Source organism: Periophthalmus magnuspinnatus, chromosome 14 (genome assembly GCF_009829125.3).
Source record: "Periophthalmus magnuspinnatus isolate fPerMag1 chromosome 14, fPerMag1.2.pri, whole genome shotgun sequence".
In the NCBI taxonomy this organism is placed as follows: Eukaryota; Metazoa; Chordata; class Actinopteri; order Gobiiformes; family Gobiidae; genus Periophthalmus; species Periophthalmus magnuspinnatus.
In genome coordinates this window covers 2,233,251-2,260,596 of record NC_047139.1, presented here as the reverse complement: position 1 = coordinate 2,260,596, position 27,346 = coordinate 2,233,251, and the positions used below count along the sequence as shown (strand labels likewise).

Below are 27,346 nucleotides of genomic sequence, written 5' to 3'. Positions count from 1 at the left end.
ACCCTTAGCCTTTTCAGCAGGTCTCACACAATAAAAAAAAAAGCTTTTACTTTTCAAAACAGTTCAGAAATGTAGTGGAGTAAAAGTAAAAAGGATCCACTTTAAAATGTACTCACCTAAAGTACAGATACCTACATTTTACACTAATGTACTAATATTCACTGTAAAATATGAGTGATGTGTGTTAGTAAACATCGGCTGAAAAAGATAATTAATTATTAATTCAAATTAATAATTAATGGATTATGATTAATAATTAAATATAACTTTACAACTGCACAAGCCAAAGGTGAGTTTAAGAATGTTCTAACTTAATCAACTCATTAATCAACCCTAAAACCTGTTCAGTAACTAAACATGACTAAGTGTTGTTCATTGTGTAAATGATGACGTTTGACTTGTGGGAGGGCATCAGGGCGTTTCTGCTCTATCGATCCAGTGACGTTTGGACTTATCACTCACGAAACAAAAGAAATGCAGGTTTAACGAAGATGCAGAGGGTTTACATTTACTAAAGAAACACAGACCTGAACACGTACAACATAACACCCTGGTCCCTTGGTTTCTCAGTCTCTTGCTTCCTTGGTCCCTTGTTTCCTTAGATCCTTGGGTCCTTTTTTCCTTGGTTGAGTGGTCCATTGCTTTCTTGGTCCCTTGCATCCTTGGACCCTTGCTTCCTTGATTTTTTTGGGTCCTTGCTTTCTTGTGTTCTTGGATCCTTGTTTCCTTGGTCCCTTGCTTCCTTGGGTCATTGTTACCTTTTTTGCTTGATCCCTTGGTCTCTTGCTTCCTTGGTTCTCTGGATCCTTGGTTCCTTGGTTACGTGGTCCATTGCTTCTTTGGTCTCTTGCTTTCTTGGTCCCTTGCATCCTTGGATCCTTGCTTCCTTGGTTAATTGGGTCCTTGCTTTCTTGTGTTCTTGGTTCCTTGGTTACTTGGCCCCTTGGATCCTTGTTTCCTTGGCCCCTTGCTTCCTTTGTCCTTTGGTCCTTCCTTTGTCCTTTGGATCATTGATTCCGTGGTCTCTTGCTTCCTTGGTTCTCTGGATCCTTAGTTCCATGGTTACGTGCTTCCTTCGTTCCTTGGTCTCTTGGTTCCTCGGGTCCTTTATCACTTGCTTCCTTCGTTCCTTGGTCCATTGCTTCCTTGGTCTTTTGGGTCCTTGGTCCCTTGGTGCTAATCTGTGCTTCCCATCATCGCTCACTCATATTACGTTCACAGAGGCCAGTGGGTGAAGAGTCTTGCCCATGGACACAACAAGAGCATTCCTTGGTTGGAGCTGAGATTGAACAGGGAATCCTCTGGTTTATGGTCCCGGTTTAGTTCAGCATTCTCTGGTTGGAGCTGATATTAAACGGGAAATCTTCTGGTTTCATGGAGGCTGCTGTGCCCCCTGAGCCACTGTTCCTGTCAGCAGCTCCTGTAGTTTGATGTTTATGGGCTGTTATGATTCCTGATGATTTTATTGATGATTTACGGCTTCATGACGATAACGAAGGACAGATAAAACTGTAGGTGGAGGTCTGTGTGGACAGAACAGCTCAGGGACAGTTGAGATCACGTTTCCTCCTCTGGCAAGATTCATATTCATACAGGAGCTGAAAGGTAAATGTTTATATACGATTTGGAATTGAATCTTCATCCTTCTGCTCTGGTGTTTCTCCTGAATTTCTCCTGTTTGAAGACTCCTCTGACACAGGTGAGATCACGTTACATGTTTTAGTTTAGTTTGATTTAATTTCACAGAATCAGATATTTTATTCAGTTGAGTTAAACTGACAAAGTTCATAAGGCTTGAATAAAACAGTGGAACATTCACATTTGTAGCTTATGAGAGACACAGTTATGGGGTTTAAGAGGAAAAGCCCTATGGAAAAGTGAAGTGTTTCAGAGGGAGACATTTTGTTTGTGTTTTTAAACTGAAGCTGAGTGATCTGGAAAGGAGGAGGCTGTTCCACTTTTTAGATCCTCTGTAGAATATTAAACTGTTGGTTTATTCTTTTCTACTTTTTTTTAAAATCTTTTTTACAAAGTAGGTATATAAAACAAGTCAAGATGCAAACACAACAACCAAACAAAACAGCATCAGTGAACAGATGCACTAAGACTAAACAAAAACTATAAAACAAAAGTAAAATAAAGATGAGTTTGTTTTGTTTTTTGCTGATGTTGATCCAGTGGGAGCAGGATGAGGAAGTTCTCGTCTCTGGAGATGTTCCTCAGCCTCATCGTGGTTCTTCTGGTCCTCTGCTCCATCGGCCTCGCTGTCATCGGCTTCATCAGTGTCCAAAAGACAGGTAAAGCCACAAACCAGGTCTAAACCAGGATTAAACCAGGAGTAAACCAGGTCTAAACCAGGTTTAAACCGGGTCTAAACCAGGACCAAACCAGGACTAAACCAGGACAAGACTATCCCAAAACCCAGGCCATAGTGATAATGACCTTTAGTATTATATTTATCATAATGTGCTCAGGTCACGTCTCAGTGCGGTGCATTCATATGTTTTATATTTATATATTTTATGTTTCACCTCCCAGGAGCAGATGAGGTCGTGTTCTTGGGGAACATGAGACTCTCTGGAGGAGCACACTTCTCTGAGGACCTCACAAACTCCTCCTCGCCATACTTCAAAACTCTGGCCTTCGACGTCCAGCAACTGGTCAGGGACACGCCCACTTTCTGTAGCACTGACCTTCTTGTCTCCTCTCTCCTTGTCTCCTCATCTCCTCTTTCCTCATCTCCTCTGTACGACCTCTATGACCTCTGTGTGACTTCTGTGTGACTTCTGTGTGACCTTTGACCTCCAGGTGAGCAAGGCCTATTCTCTGAGTGACCTCAAGCTCCAGTTCAAGTCCTGCTCCGTGCTCTACTTCAGGTGAGAATCCACACCCTCCAGTGATCAGGATCATAACCAAATCTGGTTTTGACCAGGATCATAACCAGATCTGGTCTTGACCAGGACTGTCATTCCTCATTTGAGTCAGAGGTGAATTGCATCAAAAGTGTCTCTGCACATGCTCAGATGTTTCTGCACAAACACTTGTCACTACGGCAACACAAATGGACAAACTGCATGTGATATTCTATTTATTTGTATTATTCTTTAAATCTGTTTATTTGAAGTGATCTGAGCCCTGCGCTGGTGTTAACAGCTCAGTTAACTGTTAAATATAAACCTCATCAAACTGTATTTGTGAACTCAGTTTCACTTAAATGAAGAACTAAGTTTTAACTGACAGAAATATTTCACTGTTTATAAAATAATGAAAACAAAGTCAAGCTAACGACACGACTGACACAAGTCGTCAAATGACTCAGATTAGGGAATGACAAGGATCAGATCGGGAGGTTTTCTTTAGAACTGAACCTGTCGTGTTAAACTGGTGTGTTCAGCAATGGCAGCGTTGTGGTGACCTTTGACCTGCGCTTCCTACCTCCTATGAGTGCAGCAGAGGCGGAGCAACAGCTGGGGGCGGGGCTTCAACTTGTTCAGGACTCTGGATTGGTTATTGATCTGAGCAGCATCGGAGTGACAGGTGATTAAAATTTCAATTCATTAACTCACTCTTCTACTCCTCTCTGCTCCTGTGTGCTCCTCTCTGCTCCTGTCTGCTCCTCTCTGCTCCTCTCTGCTCCTCTCTGCTCCTCTCTTCTCCTCTCTGCTCCTCTCTGCTCCTGTGTGCTCCTTTCTGCTCCTCTCTGCTCCTGTGTGCTCCTGTGTGCTCCTCTCTGCTTCTATCTGCTCCTCTCTGCTCCTGTGTCCTCCTGTGTGCTCCTCTCTGCTCCTGTCTGCTCCTCTCTGCTCCTGTCTGCTCCTCTCTTCTCCTCTCTGCTCCTCTCTGCTCCTGTGTGCTCCTGTGTGCTCCTCTCTGCTCCTGTGTGCTCCTCTCTGCTCCTGTGTGCTCCTCTCTGCTCCTGTGTGCTCCTGTCTGCTCCTGTCTGTTCCTCTCTTCTCCTCTCTGCTCCTGTGTGCTTCTGTGTGCTCCTGTCTGCTCCTGTCTGCTCCTGTGTGCTCCTCTCTGCTCCTGTCTGCTCCTCTCTGCTCCTGTCTGCTCCTGTCTGCTCTGTGTAACCGACTCAAGCTCTAGGTTCATCAGGGCTACAATAGGAATAAGAACAGAGTGAGTGTAAATGAAATGGCAGGAGACAGAAATGAGCAATGACGGTTTAATTTAGGCAGAAAATCAAATAAAATGAAAATGTTTACAACTTAACAGCCGACATTCTGTGATTCACATTGTGTAAAATAAATTTAAAACCCTGAGTCCTACTGAGCTCCGTGATTTCTCAGTCAAAGTCAGTTGTTCAAAAAGGTTCCTCGTTGTGTGAGTTTGAGCGGTTACTACGTGATGAGATCAACAAGAAGAGTGGAAAAAGTTGTCATTCTCCATTCACAGTTCAAGGTTCGGGGACACGCTCGTCATTTCCTCTGAGAGTCTTCTGAATTATCACCTGTCATAAAAAACCTTGCCTGCGTAACAATAATGTATACAGCTAGTTAAAAGTCAATTTCCATTATCTAATCTTTGTAGAAGTAGTAGCTATAGCTTAGTTTTTTTTTTTTTTTATTTCAGATTATCAAATATTGTATCCCCATTGTACAATTTACAATATCAGTAACATACATGCATGTTTTAAACTCAAAATATCATTGTTGCACCTGAAATAGTTTTTAACCCATGTAATAATGTGATTGTTCCTTTAATCTTTCAGTCTCTTTCAGTCGTCTGCACAGATAAACAGAACTGTTTTGAGCCTGGATTTAAACATTGTCAAAATAGAGGCCTGTCTCACATCTTCAGGAAGAATGTTCCAGGTTTTAGCTGCATAAAACTTAAACGCCGATTCCCCATGTTTAGTCCTGACTCTGGGACCAGCAGGAGGCCGGTCCCTGAAGTCCTCAGAGTGTGAGATGGTCCATATGGCACCAACATGTCGGAGATGTACTTTACACCTAGGCCATGGAGAGACTTGTACAAAAGCAGAACTTCTTTCAAGTCTAATCTTTGAGCTACAGGAAGCCAGTGCAGAGACCTGAGCACAGGGCTTATGTGCTCGTACTTCCTGGTTCTAGTCAGGACCTGAGCAGCAGCGTTCTGGATGTACTGTTCTGTGTTAAGGCTCGTTTGGAGAGGCCAGTGAGCAGGACGTTACAGTCGTCTAACCTACTGGAGACAAATGCAGGATAAGTCTCTCTAAGTCTGGTTTTGACAGTTTACCTTTGATTTTTACAATGTCTTTAGGTGGTAAAAAGCTGGAACATCATGGCATGGAACATCACACTGTCACGGCCACTCTGGTTCACACATGGAATCATCTTAAAATAGCAGAAACAACAGAAACAATTTCCCAATTAGAATTCTAATTTTGTACCATAATTACATCAAAATTATTCAGTGTGCATTCACCAACAATCTGTTAGCTTAGCAAAATAAAGGGTGCGTTGACTTTTGTGTGTGTCCAAAGCATAAAAGAACAAAAAACTAATGTAAACCTGACATCGAGTCTCAAGGAGGTGGGACTTAATGACGTTCTTATTTGTCGAAAGTATCATCCAAAGTGACTGACAAAACAGGAGGTTAGTAAAGCGAGAGAGAGGATCACACATCCTCAACCAAAATAAAAGTTTATGATGAGTGCATTAACATTAGGAGAGAAGTAAGGCATGTTTTCTCTACTGAGCTACATCTCGGTTTGTCTCTAAATGTGAGTTGTGTGTTTTTTTCTTTATTCAGACAAAGGAGGTGTTTCGACCACCTCTGTGACCCCTCACACCTCTGTGACCCCTCACACCTCTGTGACCCCTCACACCTCTGTGACCCCTCACACCTCTGTGAGCCCCAGCTCTTCTCCAGGTGAGTGCCGCTTTATGATATATATACAAAAAAAAAGAACACCCAGGTTTACTTACCTCAGACAATCCCCAACCAGTTATTTTGTGAGTGGCACCTAAATCTGAGTCTGGGGTCTACTCTGCCATAAAATGATTTCATTTCAGTTCAACTCAGAGCATTACGTCTCTGGTGTGACACAGAATCTGCAATTTTGCAAACACAGAGTGCAGTATGACAGAGGTCCCTACACAACCCCTAACCCCTGACCTCTAACCCCTAACCCCGCTCCAATGTGACTCAGAGATGCTCTCGTCACATTTAAATAATTTGAAACCAAAAGTAAAATGAAAATAACACAGCACCTTTTAATATCTGCTCTGTCTGTCAGCTTCCTGCCCGGAGGGTCACATGACCTGCTCTGACGGCTCAGGCTGCGTTCTGATCGATCGATTCTGTGACGGACGCGATGACTGTCCCGATGGGTCTGATGAAGACCAGCACACCTGTGGTAAAACATCTGTTACACACCTGTACCTGTCACACACAGACACACATATACCGGGGCATCTGTGGTACTAATACATCAGTACAATAACAGTGATCAGATACACTGCCTGGCCAAAAAAAATAAGGCGCCACCTGGATTTAACTAAGCAAATAGGTAAGAGTCTTCTTCCGGATTCTGTGGCAGCATTGAAGGTGGTGCTGGACAGAGGGAACCAACAGGTCCTTTTCCTCAGATGGGAAGAGTGGAGGCTGGTAACTTATGGAGGCTTGGAAATGGGACAGACCAGGAGCGGAACTCACCAAAGAGTTGTGGGAATATTCAATCCAGGGAAGGTGTTCCAGGTAGAGGGATTGGAGGAAACGACACAGCGCAATCCGGTGTCCAGATCTTTGTTTGCCCGTGCAGTCTGTCCATTTGTCTGGGGGTTAAAAGCCAGAAGTGAAATTGAGAGTTGTGCCCAGCTCTGCAAAGAAGGAATGTCAAACTTGAGTTGTGAATTTTGTCCAAGAGAATCCCATGGAGCCTGAACACATGGTGAGTAATATAATCAGCCGTTCCCTTGGCTGTTAGAAATTTCGACAAGGCAATGAAGTGGGCCGCTTTGGAAAACCGGTCAAAAACCGGTCAACAACTATGTTGCCTTGAGACAAAGGGAGGCCAGTCATGAAGTCCACAGCGATGTATGACTAAGGGCGTTTCGGAACAGGCAATGGTTGGAGGAGGTTGGAGGGCAGCGAGTGGAAGGCTTTGCTCCTGGCACAAACCTGACAGGCTAAAACATAGACTCTGGTGTCGCTGTCGACAGTTGGTCACTACAAGTAGAGTTTCAGCATAGAGAGAGTTCGGTTGACCCCAGGATGGCAAACGAATCAGGAGCAATAGACCCATTCCAGTACTTTAGAGCGGGCGGCATCTGCAACAAAAAGGGACCCCAAGAAACACAAAGACACAGCAGTTAAGAAAGTCCCGTAACACATCATTAATAAGAGCTTGGAAAAAGGCCGGAGTGTTGGTTTACCTAAAAGGCACGACTAGGTATTCGAAGTGACCCAGTGGAGTTTTAAAGGCCGTTTTCCATTTGTCCCCTTCCCTCATACCCACTAAATGATAGGCATTTCTGAGATCCAGTTTTGTAAAGATGGTGGCCCTGTGGAGTGGTGTGAAATCTATTAAAACTTTCCAGGACCTTTTTCCTACAACATTTTCTAGGTCTTTTGCAAAACTTTCCAAGACCTTTTCCCCATGACTTTTTACAAGACTTTTTCAAAACTTTCAAGGACCTTTTTCCAGGACTTTTGCAAAACTTTCCAGGACCTTTTTCCTACAACATTTTCCAGGATTTTTGCAAAACTTTCCAGGACTTTTTTCCCATGACTTTTTCCAGGACTTTTGCAAAACTTTCCAGGACCTTTTTCCCATGACTTATGCAAAACTTTCCAGGACTTTTCCCATGACTTTTTACAGGACTTTTGCAAAACTTTAAAGGACCTTTTTCCTACAACATTTTCCAGGATTTTTACAAAACTTTCCAGGACCTTTTTCCCATGACTTTTTCCATGACTTTTGCAAAACTTTCCAGGACCTTTTTCCACATAACTCTTTCCAGGACTTTTGCAAAACTTTCAATGACCTTTTTCCTACAACATTTTCCAGGATTTTTGCAAAACTTTCCAGGACTTTTTTCCTACAACATCTTCCAGGATTTTTGCAAAACTTTCCAGGACCTTTTTCCCCATGACTTTTTCCAGGACTTTTGCAAAACTTTCCAGGACCTTTTTCCCATAACTCTTTCCAGGACTTTTGCAAAACTTTCCAGGACCTTTTTCCCATGACTTATGCAAAACCTTCCAGGACCTTTTTCCCATGACTTTTTACAGGACTTTTTCAAAACTTTCAAGGACCTTTTTCCAGGACTTTTGCAAAACTTTCAAGGACCTTTTTCTTACATTTTCCAGGACTTTTGCAAAACTTTCCAGGACCTTTTTCCCGTGACTTTTTCCAGGACTTTTGCAAAACTTTCCAGGACGTTTTTCCCATGACTTTTGCAAAACTTTCAAGGGCCTTTTTCCCATAGCTCTTTCCAGGACTTTTGCAAAACTTTAAAGGACCTTTTTCCTACAACATTTTCCAGGATTTTTGCAAAACTTTCCAGGACTTTTTTCCCATGACTTTTTCCAGGACTTTTGCAAAACTTTTCAGGACCTTTTTCCTACAACATCTTCCAGGATTTTTGCAAAACTTTCCAGGACTTTTTTCCCATGACTTTTTCCAGGACTTTTGCAAAACTTTCCAGGACCTTTTTCCTACAACATCTTCCAGGATTTTTGCAAAACTTTCCAGGACCTTTTTCCCCATGACTTTTTCCAGGACTTTTGCAAAACTTTCCAGGACCTTTTTGAGTATGAATGGCAACATATACTTATTCTTAACGGTTATATTGTTATATTTTATATTATATATTACGGTTATATTGTTAACAATTATTTTGTTAAGACCCCTAAAGTCCGTGCATAGTTTTAAGGTTTTGTCTTTCTTTGCCACAAAAAAGAACCCAGCACCAAGAGGGCACCGGGTAGAAGGTCAATGGCACAATTGTAAGGTCTGTGGAGGGGTAGAGACAGTGCCTGAATTTTACTAAAGAAGTTCTCCAGGTCATGATGCACGCTAAAATCAAATCAAATCAAATCAAACTTTATTTATATAGCACTTTTTCATACAAAAAAAAGTAACACAAAGTGCTTTACAAAGCATTAAAATCAGTCCCACCCACCAAACCCACCCAGCCACCCGACAGCCCAACAACCCAACCCCAACACATCAATAATCATAACCAAACAACCCCCCACCCCAACACACACTCCCACCCCCCACCTCAACACATGTTAAAATACCTCAGTTTCATTTAAAATATGTTTAAGTGGAACAGGCTGGATAAAGATGAACCAGATGAGAGAGCGCCACCAGAGGAACCATCTGCACCAGGAACAGGGTCACCCACAGCCACAGGACACCAGCCCAGGGCCCAGAGAAGAGATGAGGTCAAGACCAAACCTCCAGGGCCCACGAGCCAGGGCCCACGAGCCAGGGCCCGGCAGCCACAGCCAACCACAGCTCCCGGTGCAGAGGGCTCCTCAGAGGAAACACTGGCAAATCTAAAATGATTAAAAATAATAAAATAAGTCAAACCTAATAAATAAGTCAATAAATAATAAAATAAATAATCAATAAATAATAAAATAATCAATAAATAATAAAATAAGTCAAAACTAAACAAGTAAATAAAACATAAGTAAAACATAAACACACTAGCCAGCCTAAATAAGACTAAATAAATAGAGAAGTAAACTAAAATGATAAATACTAATCAAAAGCTATGCTAAAAAGATGGGTCTTGAGCCTGCTTTTAAAAACCTGAATGTTCGCTAGGCACCGAGTAGAGGTCAAGCTTATCCAACGGATGTCTATGGTGTGAGTTGGCCTCCCCTGCTGGAGACAGAGCAGACTGCAAACAGTTGGTATGGCAAAAGTAGCTCAGTTTGGATACCTTCCTGCTGACTCCGTCGATCATGGGATGTTTGACCAGCCAGGGATGGCCCAGAATGAGTGGCATGCAGAGATCACATAGAACTGCTCTGTTTCCTGGTGATTACCTGACAAAACTATGGAAATAGGTTCTGTGATATGTGTTAGCGTGGTTTTCCATTCAGGGCTAGGGCCGTAAGTGGTCTTTCTATTTGCTCCAACCCTACTCCGGCCTGCTCAGCCACCAGCTGGTCTAAAAAAATCATCCTCTGCCCCAGAGTCAATGAGAGCCAGAACAGGTAATGTAAAATTCTTTAAACACAAAGTAGCATCAATCTGAAGTCCATTGTGTTGCTTATCTGGGACAGATTGCTGGCCCACCAGCACTCCCAGTCCTACTGATGAGCGCCCTCTTTTGGCCGAACTGGGCAAGTTGCAAGAAAATGTCACTGCCTCCCACTTTACAGGCATTCACCCGCCTGGTGGGGTTGCTGCAGTAAGGCGTACTCAGCCCAACTGCATAGTTTCCTCTGTCTTGCAGACGGTTATCAATGTGGTTTGCTAGAGAAATCAGAGATTTCAGGTCAGGTGAGTCATCACAGGAAATGAGTTCATCTTTTAATTTGTCACTTAGCCCCTTGACAAAGACAGTCTTTAATACACTGTCGGTCCAGTCCACGTCTGCAGCCAGTGTCCAGGATTCAATGGTGTATTCTGCCTCTGATCTGGTGCCCTGAACAAGATTTAACAGGCGGAGAGAGGTGTCAGCTTGATAATGCGGGTGATCAAAGACAAGTTTAAATTCTCCCGCAAATCCACATCAGAACCAGGCAAACATTCCGAAACACCGTCCACTTCTGTTTGGGTTTGGTTCCATTTTGAGGACAGTTGACCATTTGAAAGATAATAGCATTTTTTATCCCTGTTTCAACCGTCCTAACTTTTCATCACTGTCTCTTCACAGCAACGTCATGTGATGGTCAGTTCCTGCTCCAGGGCCCCAATGGCTCCTTCACTTCCTCTGTGGGTGGGAACTACAGCAGTTCCACTTCCTGTCGCTGGATCCTCAGGTATTTCACAGTAAAATCATTATTCAGGAATTTATTGGTGCTCTTATTGTGGCGGTGCGTTTTAGGGTGGAGCCAGGCCTGTCAATCAGAGTGGACTTCCTGTTCTTTGAGACGGAGGAGGGAAGGGACTTCCTGCGGCTGTTCGAGGGCGTGGGGGCAGACCGGCAACTCATTGGTTTGTGCTTGCCTTACATTTGGACGTCCTCTCATCTGCTCTTCTGATTGGCTCTCGTTGTTCTCTCTAATCAGCTGACCTCTCAGGCTCCACCCCTCCAGGAAGAGTGTGGCTCCTGAGTGACCAATCAACAGTGGAGTTTGTGTCAGATGACCTGGGCGAGAGGCAGGGCTTCAGGGCCACATTCAACGCTGAGAATTTAACCGACATCAGCAGTAAGATACTTTATCCATATCTTGCAACATACTGACCCTATCCCGCAATATACTGACCCTATCCTACAATATACTGACTGAAGGATGGGTCAAACATAGATTTAACCCTCTGTCTCAGACGAGCAGAGGCTGAGCTGTTCCTTTGAGGACGGGTGGTGCTTCTGGAGACAAGACCCAGACCAGGACCAGGACTGGATCAGGACAAGAGGAAACTCCTTTCCCCCTGGGACTGGACCCAGCGTGGACCACACCACAGGATCCAGCTCAGGTCTGAACGAGAACTAGATCGGGCGAAACCAGGACAGAACCAGGACTAAATCAGGATTGAAGTGAGAATGAAACAGGACTGAACCAGAATTAAACCAGGACTGAACCAGGACTGAACCAAGACTAAACCAGGACTGAACTGGGACTAAACCAGGGCTGAACGAGGTCTGGTATGTTTCAGGGTTTTACGTGTCGACTCCGGTCAGTCCCGGGTCTTGGTTGAAGACTTTCCGGATCCTGAGTCTTCCTTTGAGACCATCCTCTGGCAACTCCTGTCTGTCCTTCTGGTAACTGCACTCACTGCATATGTGCTACAGCTCTACCCCTGTGCCACCATATTTTCTGAACAGAAGCTCAAAACAAGCTCAAAACAATAATAATAACGCTTAAAGCCACTTTACAATTTTGTTCATTTTTCATTGCCTACACTCTCAGTGGTGACTACTATTGCAGCCACAACTGCCCTGGGGCAGACTGATGGTAGTGAGGCTGCCAATGTGCACCATTGGCCCTTCCGACCATCAACAGCACTCACACACCACTTTCATACTAGGAAAGGTGTGGGTGAAGTGAACTGCCTAAGGACACAACAATTTCTTGCCAATTTTTGCTAGCACTAGTCATCTGAGGAGATCAGGCTTTGACATGGAGGTTTGGCCACAACAGCACAAAACAGCAGTTTAAACTCACTAGAGCCAGTCGCCAAACAGACCAGTAACTGACGAATAGAACCGTCAGGCCAACTCTCCGGCACCAATCTGTCCAGTTTTGCATGCCCTTCAAATGTTTCACTGACTCTTGTGTCGATCGTTCAGGTACCACATGTTCGGAACAGACGTCTTTTTTCTCAGAGTCCTGCTCCTCCGGCCGGACGGCTCAAATCAGCTCCTGTTCCAGAAACGTGGCGACTTCGGGGACACCTGGTACCAAGGCCAAGTCCAGCTCGAAGACTACAGCCACGGACAGGTACAGGGGTTAGTCCTGGTTCAGTCCTGGTCTAGACCTGGTCTAGTCCTGGTTTAGTTCTGGTTTAGACCTGGATTAGTCTTCGTTTAGTCCTGGTTTAGTTCTAGTTTTCGATGGACCAATCAGAGAGTCTGTTTCAGGTGGCATTCGAGGCTCAGAAAAATGGCGGCATGTTGAATGACATCGCTCTTGATGACATTACTTTTACATCACTGCCTTGTGGCCCCGCCCCTCCAGAGCCCACCAATGTCCCACCGCCGACCACGCCTGCCCCCCTCCCAGGTATGTCCCGCCCCTTCTCAGGTACGCAGAGTCAAAACAATAAAAAAATAGATATATATTGTGCATGACCATCGACTCTAAAATAAAACCTCGTTGACCCATAAATAAATGAATCACTCCAGGGGCGGGGTTTATGCGATGTTCTGGTCTCTGATTGGTTGATTGCTGTGTCTTTCAGCCGACTGTGGAGGACCCTTCGATCTCTATGACAACGGCACTTTCACATCCCCCATCTACCCCAATTACTATGGCAACAAGGCCAACTGTGAGTACTACTACTACTACTATTGCTACTACCAATACTACTACTGTTACCACTGCCAATACTACTACTACTGCAGTTTGGTCCTGGAAGGAACTTTTTTGATAGTTTTTTGGACAACAACTTTACAAACCTGAATGTTATTAGTGAGATGTACACTTACTGTTTTGATAGTGGTCTGAAGGGGGAGTGACTTAGCGCAGGGATTAAAGGGAAGGGAGACACAGAGCTTCAAAAACAAAGATGAAATTTATAAAACATGCTAAGACGCTGTTTTGGGTGAATGTAGCATTTTCAAGAAAATAAAAGGAAACATGGTGATCTAAATATGTTATGTGTTACAGTTAATACCCCATAGAGGTAAATGTCCCCTCTTTAATACCTCATAGAGGTAAACCGGGATCAAACCTGGACTAATCCCAGACTTAACCAGGGTTAAACCAAGACTAAATCAGGACTATCCCCAGACTAAACCAGGACTAAACCCAGTCTAAACCTGGTCTCTGTGCAGGTCTGTGGAGGCTTCACTGTGACTCAGGGAAAAATCTTCAGCTTCATTTCGTGGACTTTGACCTGGAGATGTTCTACGACACTTTGGAGATCAGAGACGGACCAGACCCGGACTCTACACTGCTGGGTCTGGACCACGGTCTAGGGATCTCAACCAGACTTAAAGGGGTCTTAATAGGTCTAGAGGTGGATCTGAACAGGTCTAGAGGAGGATCTGATCAGGTTTTATGAGGATCAGAGCGAGATTCTACTCTTCTGGGTCTGGATCAGGGTCTAGGGATCTCAACCAGACTTTAATGGGTTTTAATAGGTCTAGAGGAGGATCTGAACAGGAGAACTGGAACTGGTTTAATGAGGATCTAAAAAGGTCCAGTGAAGGATCTGAGAAGGTCTAGAGGAGGATCTGAAACAGATTTAGAGGGGTGGTTTATTCAGTATCTAAACAGGTCTAGAGGAGAATCAGAACCGGTCTAGAGAAGGCTCTGAACAGGTTTAGTGGAGGATCTGAACAGGTCTAGAGGAGGATCTAAACTGGTTTACTTCCCTCAGATGTGTTCACCGGAAACAAAGGCCCTGCTCATGACATCTTCTCTTCGACCAATCAGATGTCTCTGTTGTTCCTGACGGACAGCTCAAACTCGGGCAGAGGTTTTAAAGCAAACTTCACCTGTGGGGTCAATTTGGGGTCACCAGGTCAGAGCCACTGTTCGCCCGTCCTCCTGTCACCTGAGCCTGTCTGTGCTCTCTCTGTCTCTTCCCCTGTCAAATGTGTCACTTCTGTCTCTTTCCCTGTCCTCTCTCACCTGTATCATCCGTCTCATCTGTTCTCTCTCACCTGTCCTCTTTCTCACATGTCCTTTCCCTCACATGTCCTCTCTCTCACCTGTCCTTTCCCTCACCTGTCTCCCCTGTCTCTCCTCAGATCCATGCTCCTCGGGACAGTTCCAGTGTGTCTCTGGTCTCTGTGTCTCCGCTGAGTCTGAGTGTGACGGACACTTGGACTGTCCAGATGGGACTGATGAGGCCCACTGTGGTGAGACCTGATTTAAACCTGGTTTAGTCCTGGTTTAGATATAGATCAGAGCTGGTTTAGACCTCATTTAGTCCCAGGTTAGACTGTTTAGTCTTGGTTTAGACCTGATTTAGACTTGATTTAGACCTTGTTTAGACCTGGTTTGGTCTTGGGTTAAACTTGGTTTAGACACAGTTTAGACCGGGTTTAGACCTGGGTTAGACTCAATATAGACCCCGTTCAGACCTTGTTTTGTTTTTCAGTTTAAACAATATTTAGTCCTGGTTTAGTCCAGGTTTGGTCTTGGTTTAGACCTGGTTTAGTCCTGGGTTAGACTCAGTTTAGATCATGTTTAGCCCTGGTTTAGTCCTGTCTTGTACCTTCAGTGTTCCTGGACTCGAAGCGTCTTCAGTTTCAGATTAGCTCCTTAAACTTTTCCGTCTGTTCGTCCGCCTGGAGCCAGCCTCTGTCCGACTTCACCTGCAGATACCTGGGGCACAGGTGAGTCTGTGTGGGTCAGGTTTCAGTGTGAAAGTGGACTGGACTGGTTTAAAGTCTGTCTCTGTGTCAGGTCTGGACTGTGGACATCGGTCACATCTCGTCCTGAAGATTCCCCGTTTGTCTCTGTGTCTGTGACTAACAACAGCATCCACACAAATATAGTGTAAGAGCGCCTCCTACTGTATATGTGTGTATGTGTGAGAGAGAGCGCCCCCTATTGTCTGACTCCTTTAATGGTGTGATTTTTGTCACAGGGAGAACTGTAAGAGCATGGTGTCTCTGAGCTGCAGCAACCTCCGTGAGTCCAACACAACTCCTAATTTAGTCCTGGTTTAGTCCTGGTTTAGTTTTGACTGAGCTGTTGTGTTTTCAGCCTGTGGAGTCCGACAGGTGAACGCTACGTCTGAGTTTGACCAATCAGAGCAGAGAGGAGACTCAGACAGCCAATCAGAGGACTCGGGTGTGTACAGCAACGTTTTGTAACTGAACACAGCTGAACAGAAACGTTAATGAGACAAAGCAGAAGCAGTTAAAGTATCAGAACAATGTGTTTCTCGTGTAAAATTGAACATTTTGAACAGAATTCTCACAGTGTCATGTCATCAGTGTGATGTCATCTCTACTTCCTGTAATTTTCAACACATTTTTCAACTTTTCTTCACAAATTGTTTCTTGATTTTTGTTAAACTATAATTTATATTTACAGGTTTTATCAGGTTTTACCATATTAAGTCACAATTAAAGACTCATCAAAACTATCATCATATGTACTTGAGTTTCAGAAAGTGGGAGGATTGTGGGCGGAGTTGATGCAGCAAAAGGGGCGTGGCCTTGGATGGTGTCTCTTCATTGGTCAGGTCGTCATGTGTGTGGAGCTTCTCTGATTGATGGAGACTGGCTGCTGACCGCTGCCCACTGCGTCTATGGGTTTGACTTTTGTTTTTATTGTTTCAAATAAAGTTTGTTCTTTCAATAGAGGTCATTCCCCAGAGTGAGGCATTTCATGTCATGCTACTTGGTTGTTGTTGGTTTTTTTTTATTTTATTCCAAAAACAGTTCAATATTTCTGTCATATTTAATAATATTATAATACACTGCCTGGCCAAAAAAAAAAACAGTCGCCACCTGGATTTAACTAAGCCAGTAGGTACGGGCCTCCTATTGGATAATTACTGCATGGGATTATCTTTCAGATGCAAAAAGTTATTTAATCCCAACTGGTGCAATGAGTTGCTTCTCATTTCTTAAACAACCATGTGGAAGGACACATCCCATGGTCGTGGAAAAGATGTTACTCTGTTTGAGAAGGATCAAATCATTGGCGTCAAGCAGAGAAAACATCTAAGGAGATTGCAGAAACTATCAAAATTGGGTTAAGGACTGTCCAACACATAATTAAAACCTGGAAGGAAAGTGGAGACCCATTGGTGATCAATGAAACGTTTGGGAAGGGAACTCAAAGGATTGGGACTGGACAGCTGTGTAGCCTTAAGAAAACCACTAATCAGTGGGCCTAACTGGAAAAAAAAGGCTTCAATTTGCTAGGGAGCATAAAAATTGAACTCTGGAGCAATAGAAGAAGGTCACGTGGTCTGATCAGTCCAGATTTAACTTGTTCCAGAGTGATTGGCGCATCAGGGTAAGAAGAAAGGCAGATGAAGTGATGCACCCATCATGCCTAGTGCCTACTGTACAAGCCTGTGAGGCAGTGCTATGATCTGGGGTTGCTGCAGTTGGTCAGGTCTAGGTTCAGCAACAGTCTGTGCTCAAAGAATGAAGTCAGCTGACACCTGAATATACTGAATGACCGGGTTATTCCATCAATCGATTTTTTTTTCTTCCCTGATGGCACGGGCATATTCCAAGATGACAATGCCAGGATTAATCGGGCTCAAATTGTGAAAGTGGGGTTAAGGTCTGGACTCTCATACTCCCTGAACCACTCTGAGAATCTTTGGGATGTGCTGGAGAAGGATTTGCGCAGCGGTCAGACTCTTACCATCATCAATGCAACAGGTGAAAAATTAATGCAAGACTGGATGGAAATCTTGTGATATTGCAGAAGTTTATCGAAACAATGCCACAGCGAATGCGTGGCATAATCAAAACTAAAGGCGGTCCAACCAAATATTAGAGAGTGTGACCTTTTTTTTCGGTGGTGACTTTTGGCCAGGCAGTGTATTTTCTGTCTGTATCACTACAGAATCCGTTAAAAAGTATAGGCCTGTTCACCTTATTTTAGTACTTGCCCTGGGCGGCAACATCATGTCACTGGGGTTGTATTATTTTGCATGGGGCTGTGGATCTTCACAGAAAATCAGTTCTATAGGGACAGAGCCATTTTAAAGCCTTTAAAATATCGGTGCAGTGTTGACTTGTTGATCACATGAAATTAGATTAGTTTACACAAATCACATTTTAGCAGCAAAACCTTTCTGAAATATGCATTTGAAATGAATGCTTCTGCACAAACACTTGGCACTTACTACGGCAACAAACGTGGACAAACTACATGTAATATGCTTTTTATTTGTTTATTTGATGTGAGATCTGAGCCCAATCTTCATGTTAGAAGCACAGTTAATTGCTAAAAAGTTGGAGCAAACAGGTGAGTGCAGGGAAACATGAAGGCTCTGATCTGAGTGTGAGTTCATGTGTTTGTCATTACAATGATACAGGATTTGACCAGTGTTTTTTTGTTTTTTTTTAAATAAAATAAATCTTTAAACTATATTTGTGAACTCTATTTCACTTAAATGAAGAAGAACTAAGGTTTAACTGACATAAATATTTAACTGTTTTTGGAGTGAAATAATGAAGTCAAGCTAATGTCTAGCATGACTGATGCAAAATTGGCAAATGACTCAAACTGGGGAATGACAGGAAAATAGGGTGTGCATTGTTTGTTTTATATTTCCCCTTTGCCCTCTGATCTCTGCAGGAAGAACATGCATGTGGAGCGATGGAGTGCGCTGCTGGGGCTCACCGTCCAATCACAGTCCTCTGCTCCCGAGGTGCAGTCTCGGCTAATCAGACGCATCATCATGCACCCGCTGTACGATCGGCGAATCAAACGCGCCGACATCGCTCTAATGCAGCTGCAGGAGACAGTCAGCTTCAGCGGTCAGTCAGTACGGCTCTCAAAAGTATTGAAAATCAGATACTAATCAATACTAAAACTAGTATCTAAAATGAAGTCTAAAGGTCACATTCACAGAACAGAAATGAACATTTCCTGAGTATCTTTAGAATCATCTTGAGCTGTATCTTTCACAAATATAAGACACAGACTAGTTTACACCATTGACCACTGTGGATTTTTTTTTTTTTTTTTTTTTTGTATTGATTTGTTAGTTTGAAATCTAGGTATTGGCAAGGCAAGTTTTTTTTTTTTTTTTTTTGTACAGTACAATTTGTACACAGAGTAATTCAAAGTGCTTTACAGGATAGGAAATACATTAAATCCACACAAATCAAAACATAAATAATCTCAAATAATCATTATAAAATTAACATTAAAACAGAAAAGTGCAGAATGATTTAGTCAACCACCAAATGTACAAATTCTGCCACTTGAAAGATAAGAGAGGCCTGTAATTTCTTCAACTATGAGATACAGAATGAGAAAAAAACAAATATTTGGTCACCTACAAACAAGCAAGTTTTCTGGCTCTCACAGACCTGTAACTTCCTCTGTCCTCCACTCATTACCTGTATTAATGGCACCTGTTTGAACTCATCAGTATAAAAGACACCTGTCCACAACCTCAAACAGTCAGACTCAAACTCCACTATGGCCAAGACCAAAGAGCTGTCAAAGGACACCACAAACAAAATTGTAGACCTGCACCAGGCTGGGAAGACTGAACCACATACAAGAGCACTGATAATCTCCCTTGATCTGGGGCTCCATGCAAGATCTCACCCCGCGGGGGTCAAAATGATCACAAGAACAGTGAGCAGAAATCCCAGAACCACACGGGGGGACCTAGTGAATGACCTGCAGAGAACTGAGACCAAAGTAACAGGCCACCATCAGTAACACACTACCCCGCCAGGGACTCAAATCCTGCAGTGCCAGATGTGTCCCATGCTTAATCTGGAATATGTCAGGCTCGTCTGAAGTTTGCTTGAAGCATTTGGATGATCTAGAAGAGGATTGGGAGGATGTCATATGGTCAGATGAAACCAAAATACTTTTTTTTTTTTTTTTTTTAAATAAAAACTCTACTGATCGTGTTTGGAGGAGAAAGAATGCCAAGTTGCATCCAAAGAACACCAGACCTACTGTGAAGCATGGGGGTGGAAACATCATGCTTTGGGGCTGTTTTCTGCAAAGGGATCAGGATGACTGATTCGTGTAAAGGAAAGAATGAATGGGCCATGTATTGTGAATTATTGAGTGAAAACCTCCTTCCATCAGCAAAGGCTTTGAAGATGAAACATACCTGGGTCTTTCAGCGTGACCATGATCCCAAACACACCACCCGGGCAATGGAGGAGTGGCTTTGTAAGCATTTCACCCCGGACACATCCTCCAGCTCCTCTGGTGGGACCACAAGGCGTTCCCAGGCCAGCTGAGAGACATAGTCCCTCCAACGTGTCCTGAGTCTTCCCCGGGGCCTGCTCCCAGTGGGACATGCCCAGAACACATCCCTAGGGAGGCATCCTGAACAGATGCCTCCTGGTTCCGCTCGACATGTAGGAGCAGCGGCTCTATTCCAAGCTCCCCCCGTGTGACCAAGCTCCTCACCCTATCCCTAAGGGTGCGCCCGGCCACCCAACCGAGGAAACCCATTTCAACCGCTTGTATCCGGGATCTTGTCCTTTCAGTCATTACCCAAAGCTCATGACCATAGGTGAGGGTAGGAACGTAGATTGACCGGTAAACCGAGAGCTTTACCTTCCTGCTGAGCTGCTTCTTTACCACAACGGACCGATACAGTGACCACATCACTGCAGTATTTGGTCAGTAACTTTTGTTATCATTTATGCATCTCCAATTGCTGGACCAGCTGCTGATTTGGGAATAACAGACAGGTCAAAGAAGACGTAGAAATTATCATACAGAGCTCTTCCTTTTGTAATGAGCAGGTCGAGAGTGTGCCCTGTGGGTGTTTTCACCTCCACCAGTACACACTCACTGTGATGTACACACTTTTTCTTAATCAGTGATACTTGTAGGATTTATCAGCATCACATAGTCATTTTGATACAACTAAAAGTATGCGGCACTTTGTTGTGAGGACATTTACGGCGTTGTCAACTCCCATTGAGCACTGCAGTTTTCTAATGCAGAAGTCAGTGGACTTGTTTCTTTGATTAAGTTGTTTTAAATTAATATTATGATTTAAAATGTGTATCTTACAACATAATGATCCACAGGTGTCACAGTTTTTAATTACAGAGAACTACAATGTTTCACAATGACACTTCTGATCAATCTTGCATTTCTCCAATTGCAGGTCTTAGTGTTGCTAAAACGTACTGTGAATCTGTAACCTGTACCTTTGTGTGCTGGCTTCTGCACAGACCAGTACCTGTATGTGGTCGCCACTCCACAGACCTGAGATGTCTCTTCTCTCTGCAGATTACATTCAGCCAGTGTGTCTCCCTGAACCAGGACAGGACCCACCCCCCGGGACTCTCTGCCACATCACTGGCTGGGGACGCCTGGCGAGTGGAGGTGAGAGCCAATCAAAGTGCAGCACACATTCAAAGCAGCCAATTAGAGCAGAGCCAGAGGAGCAGACAGGAGCAGAGCCAGAGGAGCAGATGATGCTGTGTCTCCCCGTGTCTGGATGGGTTTCCTCCGGGTACTCCGGTTTCCCCCATCAACCAAAACATGAACGCACTTCGAGACAACTGTTGTTGTGATTTTGGGCGTTACAAAAATCAATGAAGTGAATTGAAATGAATTGAATTGTAATAGAGTTGTGTGTTTCTAGGCCCTCTCCCTGACGTTCTGCAGGAGGCCGTGGTTCCTCTGGTTTCTCAGTCTTTGTGTCAGGAGCAGCTGCCTCAGTACAACATCTCAGACCTGATGCTGTGTGCAGGACGGGAACAGGGTGGCACCGACACCTGCCAGGTACAACAACTGCCCAAGTTCAGTCGGTACTCCGGACCAGGTCTGGTCTGGACCAGGTCTGCACCATAGACTTTACATATGTCTGGGGATAATTAACCCACTGGCCGGCCACGTTCCAAACAGGAAGTGAGCATGGGCACAAATCGGCTCCATCAACTAATTGACTATTAAACTTGTTATTAAAGAACAATGCAAACTCATTGCACTTAGATCTGGAAATTAGTTCTAATGGTAGTGGAGCTGGGGAGTTTGTTAATGTTAAAGAGGTGTTACTACAAGTTCCACTAATGTCAGAAAAATACCTCTCCCTTGTTCTACATAAACTGTGGTTGTACATGTGCATCTTTTCTCTGTAAATCTCATAATGAACCTGGAGCTTTGATTTGTGCCATTCCCGTTCGGCCCTCTGGGACTCCCTTTTCTGACTCATCGTTACTGACTCATCATTGCTCCTTGGCGCTTTCTGCTTATCTTTAACCATTTTAACCTTCATCAGGGCAATGGTGTCCAGAACATTCAAAACAGTTACAGAAGTTACAGAGTTCAACAAATCATCAACATCAGAACATGAGGCATTTTCAAAGTGTATCATTTCCATGAACAGTGCACCTGTTTTATCATTTATGTGTCTCCTTCGAACAACTGCAGGACCAGACGCTGGTTTGTGAATAACAGACAGGTCAAAGAAGACACAGAAATGATCAGACAGACCAACATCCACCACACTGACATTTGAAATATTTACTCCTTTTGTAATGAGCAGGTCCAGAGTGTGTCCTCTGTTGTGGGTGGGCTCGCTGACATGCTGAGTCAGACTAAAGGTTTCAATGACAGAACTGAGCTCTTTAGTGTTTCTGTCAAACTCATTATTCACATGTACATTAAAATCACCTGTAATGACTAAACCATCAAAGTCTGTGCATACGACTGAAAGCATCTCAGTAAAATCATCAATAAAACTCAGACAGTGCTGGGGGATTTGTATATGACTAAGTAGAGTATGGAGGGGGATGACTGTTTTAGCTCCATTTTAAAGGAAACATAGAAAAAATGTAAAAATGGTTTAAAAGTCTTGGTTTACCTAAAAGAAAATCATAAATAAACAAATCTTCCAGCAGTGGAAGAGGTAAAATCATTAACAAGAAAGTAAAGAAGGAAGCATGAGGAGCAAGCAAGGTTTGAGTCTGAACTCTTCAGAAGCAGGAAGAAATAAGAGGCTTGCTCAATAGATCTAGCCTACATACAGAAACTTTTAACAATGGCTGTTTCTAGTTTCAGTGTAGTCAGCTCCTCCCTTCAGACCGATATAAGGCAGTGTCCACCAGCAATCTGACCAGAACTGAAGAAGAGACTTGGATGAGCAGCAAACGTCTTCACTCCTACAACTTTTTGTCTAGTTGACAGATTTTATTTTTGTGTTTGTATATCATTATTTTGTCAGTAAATCATGATATAAATATTAATAACAGACCAATCGGGTGCTTTCTTTCCCCAAGGTTGCTCCTGTTAGCGTTAGCAACATGTTTGATTGACAGTGTAGCTCGTGTTCTGACATTGTCTTTGTGTCTCAGGGAGACTCTGGAGGTCCTCTGATATTCATGCAGAGCGGTCACGGGATTCAGATCGGTCAGTCACACTTCAGGCATAGCAGAATTCAAGTTTTACTGTTTGTTTTGTGTTAACTTTATTCATTATTGAAATGCAATTATACTGAGTCAGTGCAATTGTCCGCTTGGTTGGTTCAGGTGTGACATCATTCGGCGCCGGCTGCGGAGAGCCTCAGAGTCCTGGAGTTTACGCACGAGTCTCTGCGTTCACTTCCTGGATCGTCCAGACCCGACGGTCGCATGCCTGAAAATACAGCTGTGACCAGAGGACTACCAATCTCACAACTCTGCCCCGAGGACGACAACTCTGCCCAGAGGACTAAAACTCTGCCCAGAGGACTACAACTCTGCCCAGAGGACTACAACTCTGCCCAGAGGACTACAACTCTGCCCCGAGTTGCTCGAGGACTACAAATCTCAAAGTTCATTGTAAATAGTAAATATAACCCTACAGTTCCTTAAGGTGGTTTTCAGATTGCAGACTACTTTACAAATGTTGAACCTGATCATTTCTATTAATAATTTCCAGTAAAATCACGCTAGAGGTGTTGTACATGTGTCTCCGTGGTAACTGCTGAACATCCTGGCACAGAAATACAATGCACATATTAGTAAACACAGCCAACAAAAGTTGTCTGAAAACTTCAGTGTTTATGGCCTTGTTTAGGAGTTTGATTTTGAACAGAAAGGTGAGTGTGTCCAACTGAAAAACTGTTAGCTAATGCTAGCTAGCTTGTGACTGTGATGTTATTTGAGAGGGACTTGTTTAACAGCACAAATCAGCTCACCTGTTGTATTTCCAACCACGTCAGCTCTTCTTGGTCAGATTGTGTTAAAACAAAGCTCAAATCAAAATCAAATGAAGCCTTAGACAGAGCAGTGCCTACAGTTAGCATCACACCCCCAGAGAATGTTGATGACATCAGCTGCAAAGTATTAATTAGTGACTAGACCCAAGAACTCACTGCATTACAACATAAATCTGCATTAGAACAATATAAATTTTAGCCAAATATGACTGGCCCCTGGAATGTGACGATGTCATCTGTGTTAAATACGATTGGCCCGTGGAATGTGATGATGTCATCTGAAATATATCCACAGATTTAATCTGATTTCGTGTGGCCAGGTGCAGAATGAATGGTCCAGACACCAGCAGCTCCAAAAAATAATGTCCCCTGCAGGTGATTAGAATTACTTTTGTTTTGATTTGGTTTCCTCAAAAGCACTTTCAAAGTCCATAAGCAAATGTCAGGAATCTAAGTATTCAACTTATTTCAGGCTTTTCCAGTTTCTTTATAATAATCAAAAGTTTCTCTTTCAAAAATAAAATAGTAATAATAAAAGACAAAAGGCAAAGGATACAGCCAACAGCAGTGGACCTATTCTATAACAAAACAGAATAAACACTTCTTAGTTTACTTAGCTTATTCAAAATGCAATAACAATAAATGTACAATAAAAAAAAAAAATATATTGTTTAGTAAAATTCAACTCAATTCAAAATGGCGGACAGTCTGCCCAGAACAACCCTGCACACCGAAGGACCCTGGACAGTGCCATCTCTCCTCTGAATTCACCACAAATGTTCAAAATTACAAAACATGCTTAAACATTCATAACATTTGCCTCTGATTTGTATGTAACACTAGCTCACGTAGTTTTCACAGGATGGTCAATCTGAGCCAATCCTCGGTTCTACAAATTAAATGAACAATAATCTTAAGATATGACGCTCATTACAGCATTGTTTATCAGTATCAAATATCATTGTTGTTCTCCAAACCATTTAAAAGAACATTTTAACAATTAAACCACAGTTTTCTGTCTATATCTCAATGAGAGGCAACTTCAAGCGACTACCGCATCATTCCTCATACTACAGTGACACCTACTGGCTAGGGAGAAAATTGCAACCAATTATTGTTAAAAAGTTATAGTTTTATATTAGCAAAGGCATTTTTTTTTTTTTTTTTTCTAACATAACTCTTAATATAAATATCTGATTCATTGTTTTAGGCTCTTTGTGTATTTATGTGAGACAAAACTGAAAATATAGTTTTGTGTTGAAGTATCTGTGGTATGAGCTCTGCCATTTAAACCTAAACATCTATTCATGAAATTAATAAAAATAAATAAATAAAAAAAACAGGAACCTTGTCATTTTTTGTGTAAATGTGACTTTTTCCACTTTCCTCTGTGGAACCGACTAAACCATGACTGAACCAGGACTAAAGCAGTATATGACAGAGAAAGTTTATACGACAGAGAAAGTTTATACGACAGAGGCAGTTTATATTACAGAGCACAGGGAAAGTTTATAAGTGTCAAGAGCCCAGTCCGTCCTGTGTTTTTGTGCTGTTTTCCTTCTCCCTTCTGTGTCAGAGCTTGGAACTGGCCAGCGATTCGGGCTCTTCCCATGCACACCTGCAACTAATTGTTAATCAAGCTGCACCTGGGGAGGACAAAGGGACCAAGGACCTGACACTCAGCGCCAGATTGTCCACAGTGGTACTGCTCTGCTTGGCTCAGTCTCGTGTTTTGCATTTGTTGCTTTGTGCTCAGTTGGATGTCTTGTTCCTCGCCAAATCCTGCTCCCTGAACCTGCACAGCTCCTCTGCCTCCGACCCAGCTCTCCATGACCAGTATGAACCTCTCATCTTCCGACCCAGTTCGCCTCGACCCGTATGGACTACCGCGTCTCTGACCCTACTGCCCATGATTCACTCAAGGACTACTGCAAACAACCCCGCTCTCAACTGACTGCTTCATCTACGTATATATGGGATATGCATACGGGAGGGGACGAATAGAAGACTACCTTCAAAACTCTCCTGGGACATTTCAAATATTTAGTCATGTCTTTTGGATTAACGAATTCTCAGGAAGTCTTCCAGGACCTCATCAACGTCGTGCTTCAGTATTTTCTCAATCATTTTGTATTTGTGTAATGAAAGAAGCAGAATGTCATCTCAAGTCCCCACAGGAAACACCAACACCACGTGTGCGAGGTCCTCCAGCGACTACTGGAAAATAAACTCTGCCTTGACATAGAGAAGTGTGAGTTCCACGCAGATAAGATCAATTTCCTGGGGTTTATTGTGGGGTGTGGAGAGGTAAAAGCCGACACAGAAAAGATTAAAGCGGTCACTGATAGTAGTTTATTGGGTTTGCCAACTTCTACAGGCGTTTCATCAGGGACTTTAGCCTTGTTGTTGTTACTCCACTCACTAAACTCACCTTTGCCTCCAGACAGTTCTGTTGAACCTCTGAGCCCCAGTCCTCCTTTGAAAAGCTGAAGGACCTATTCACCTCGGCCTTGATCCTACGTCAGCCTGATCCCTCCCGCCAGTTCATCGTGGAAGTGGATGCCTCAGACAAAGGTGTTGGGGCAGTTCTCTCACAAAGGTTTGAACCCCATAATCAATTGTCTACCTGTTCCTTTTTCTCTAATTGCCTTTCCCCAGCTGAGAGCACCTACGATGTGGGGGAACGAGAACTGCTGGCAGTCAAGTTTGCCCTGGAAGAGTGGCGTCACTGGTTGGAGGGGGTGGAGCATCCTTTTCTGATTTGGACAGAGCACAAAAACCTATCTTACATTCAATCCGTTAAATGTTTAAATTCCTGTCAATCCCGCTCGTCACTATTTTTCAGTAGATTCAACTTTATACTCACCTATCGCCCAGGATCCCATAACATCAAGCCGGATGCACAGTTCTCCCAGGAGGATACTACCACCCCGCAGGAGCCCATCGTATCCCCTACCTGTGTGGTCGTGGCTGTCCAGTGGGAGATTGACGACCTAGTCCAGGAGGCTCAACACACCCATCGTGATCCAGGTAATGGCCCACTTGGTACTCTTTGTTCCAGATCCTGTCCGCTCTAAGGTGCTTGAATGGGTCTACTGCTCTCGGTTCACCTGCCGTTCAGGGGTTAACCGCACACTCTCCCTCTTGAGACGTAACTTCTGGTGGCCCACCGTCGACAAAGACACCAGGGCTTATGTCTCAGCATGCCACGTATGTGCCAGGAGTAAAGCCTCCCACTCGCCACTTTCCAGAGTGGAGTACTACTCCATTCATTCCAATGAGACCATTTATGACCTTGTTGCGCCTGAACGGTTGGAAATAGAGGTATGTCTTCGTTGGCTTTTTTGTTCAGTATGATGAGAGGAATAAGTGTACCAAATTTCAATGGTCTATGACACAGTAATTATTTTTCATCCCTGTTAAACAAAACCCATGTATTTCAATGGGAAATGTCAGACGTTGCCATGGCAACACCTTTGGAAATAGAGGTATGTTCTCATTGGCTTTTTTTTTTTTTTCAGTATGGCAAGAGGGATGTCCATGCCAAATTTCAAATGTTTGTGACAAAGTAATTTGTTTGCGTACCATAAATAAGTTCAAGGGGGCGCTGTGGAGCAATGTAATGTTTGACATATGTAAATTGCATGTCTATGCACTCAGATCAAGATTCTGAAAACAAAATGTATATTAATGCCGGGAAATAGGATACTGTATGTT

At 43.4% G+C, this 27,346-nt stretch overlaps 1 protein-coding gene across 2 annotated transcripts; it reads left to right on the top strand.

The window, feature by feature from the left end:
* The first annotated feature begins 1,617 nt into the window (after positions 1-1,617).
* LOC117381217 (enteropeptidase-like) lies at positions 1,618-24,812 on the top strand. 2 transcript variants are annotated; one of them, XM_055226617.1, is made up of 28 exons: positions 1,618-1,699; positions 2,179-2,297; positions 2,539-2,660; positions 2,809-2,876; positions 3,395-3,537; positions 5,737-5,856; positions 6,224-6,343; positions 10,830-10,935; positions 11,001-11,110; positions 11,185-11,325; positions 11,444-11,593; positions 11,774-11,879; positions 12,408-12,558; positions 12,699-12,840; positions 13,019-13,105; positions 13,614-13,739; positions 14,162-14,305; positions 14,535-14,645; positions 15,011-15,125; positions 15,196-15,288; positions 15,380-15,423; positions 15,499-15,585; positions 15,908-16,052; positions 18,067-18,248; positions 20,716-20,811; positions 21,074-21,213; positions 22,785-22,839; positions 22,959-24,812. In XM_055226617.1, the coding sequence occupies exons 2-28, from the start codon at positions 2,189-2,191 to the stop codon at positions 23,066-23,068; spliced, it is 3,123 nt and encodes a 1,040-aa protein (XP_055082592.1). In that variant the 5' UTR covers positions 1,618-1,699; positions 2,179-2,188; the 3' UTR covers positions 23,069-24,812. The 2 variants fall into 2 exon arrangements, with proteins under 2 accessions (XP_055082592.1, XP_055082591.1); XM_055226616.1 differs by having other exon boundaries at positions 15,902-16,052.
* The last annotated feature ends 2,534 nt before the right edge of the window (positions 24,813-27,346 follow it).

Coding starts and splice junctions, on each gene's coding strand:
- LOC117381217 (XM_055226616.1), top strand. CDS start 2,189: ATGAGGAAGTTCTCGTCTCTGGAGATGTTCCTCAGCCTCATCGTGGTT. Junction 14,646..15,010: donor GACTGATGAGGCCCACTGTG/GTGAGACCTGAT, acceptor TTGTACCTTCAG/TGTTCCTGGACTCGAAGCGT. Junction 16,053..18,066: donor GCTGCCCACTGCGTCTATGG/GTTTGACTTTTG, acceptor TGATCTCTGCAG/GAAGAACATGCATGTGGAGC.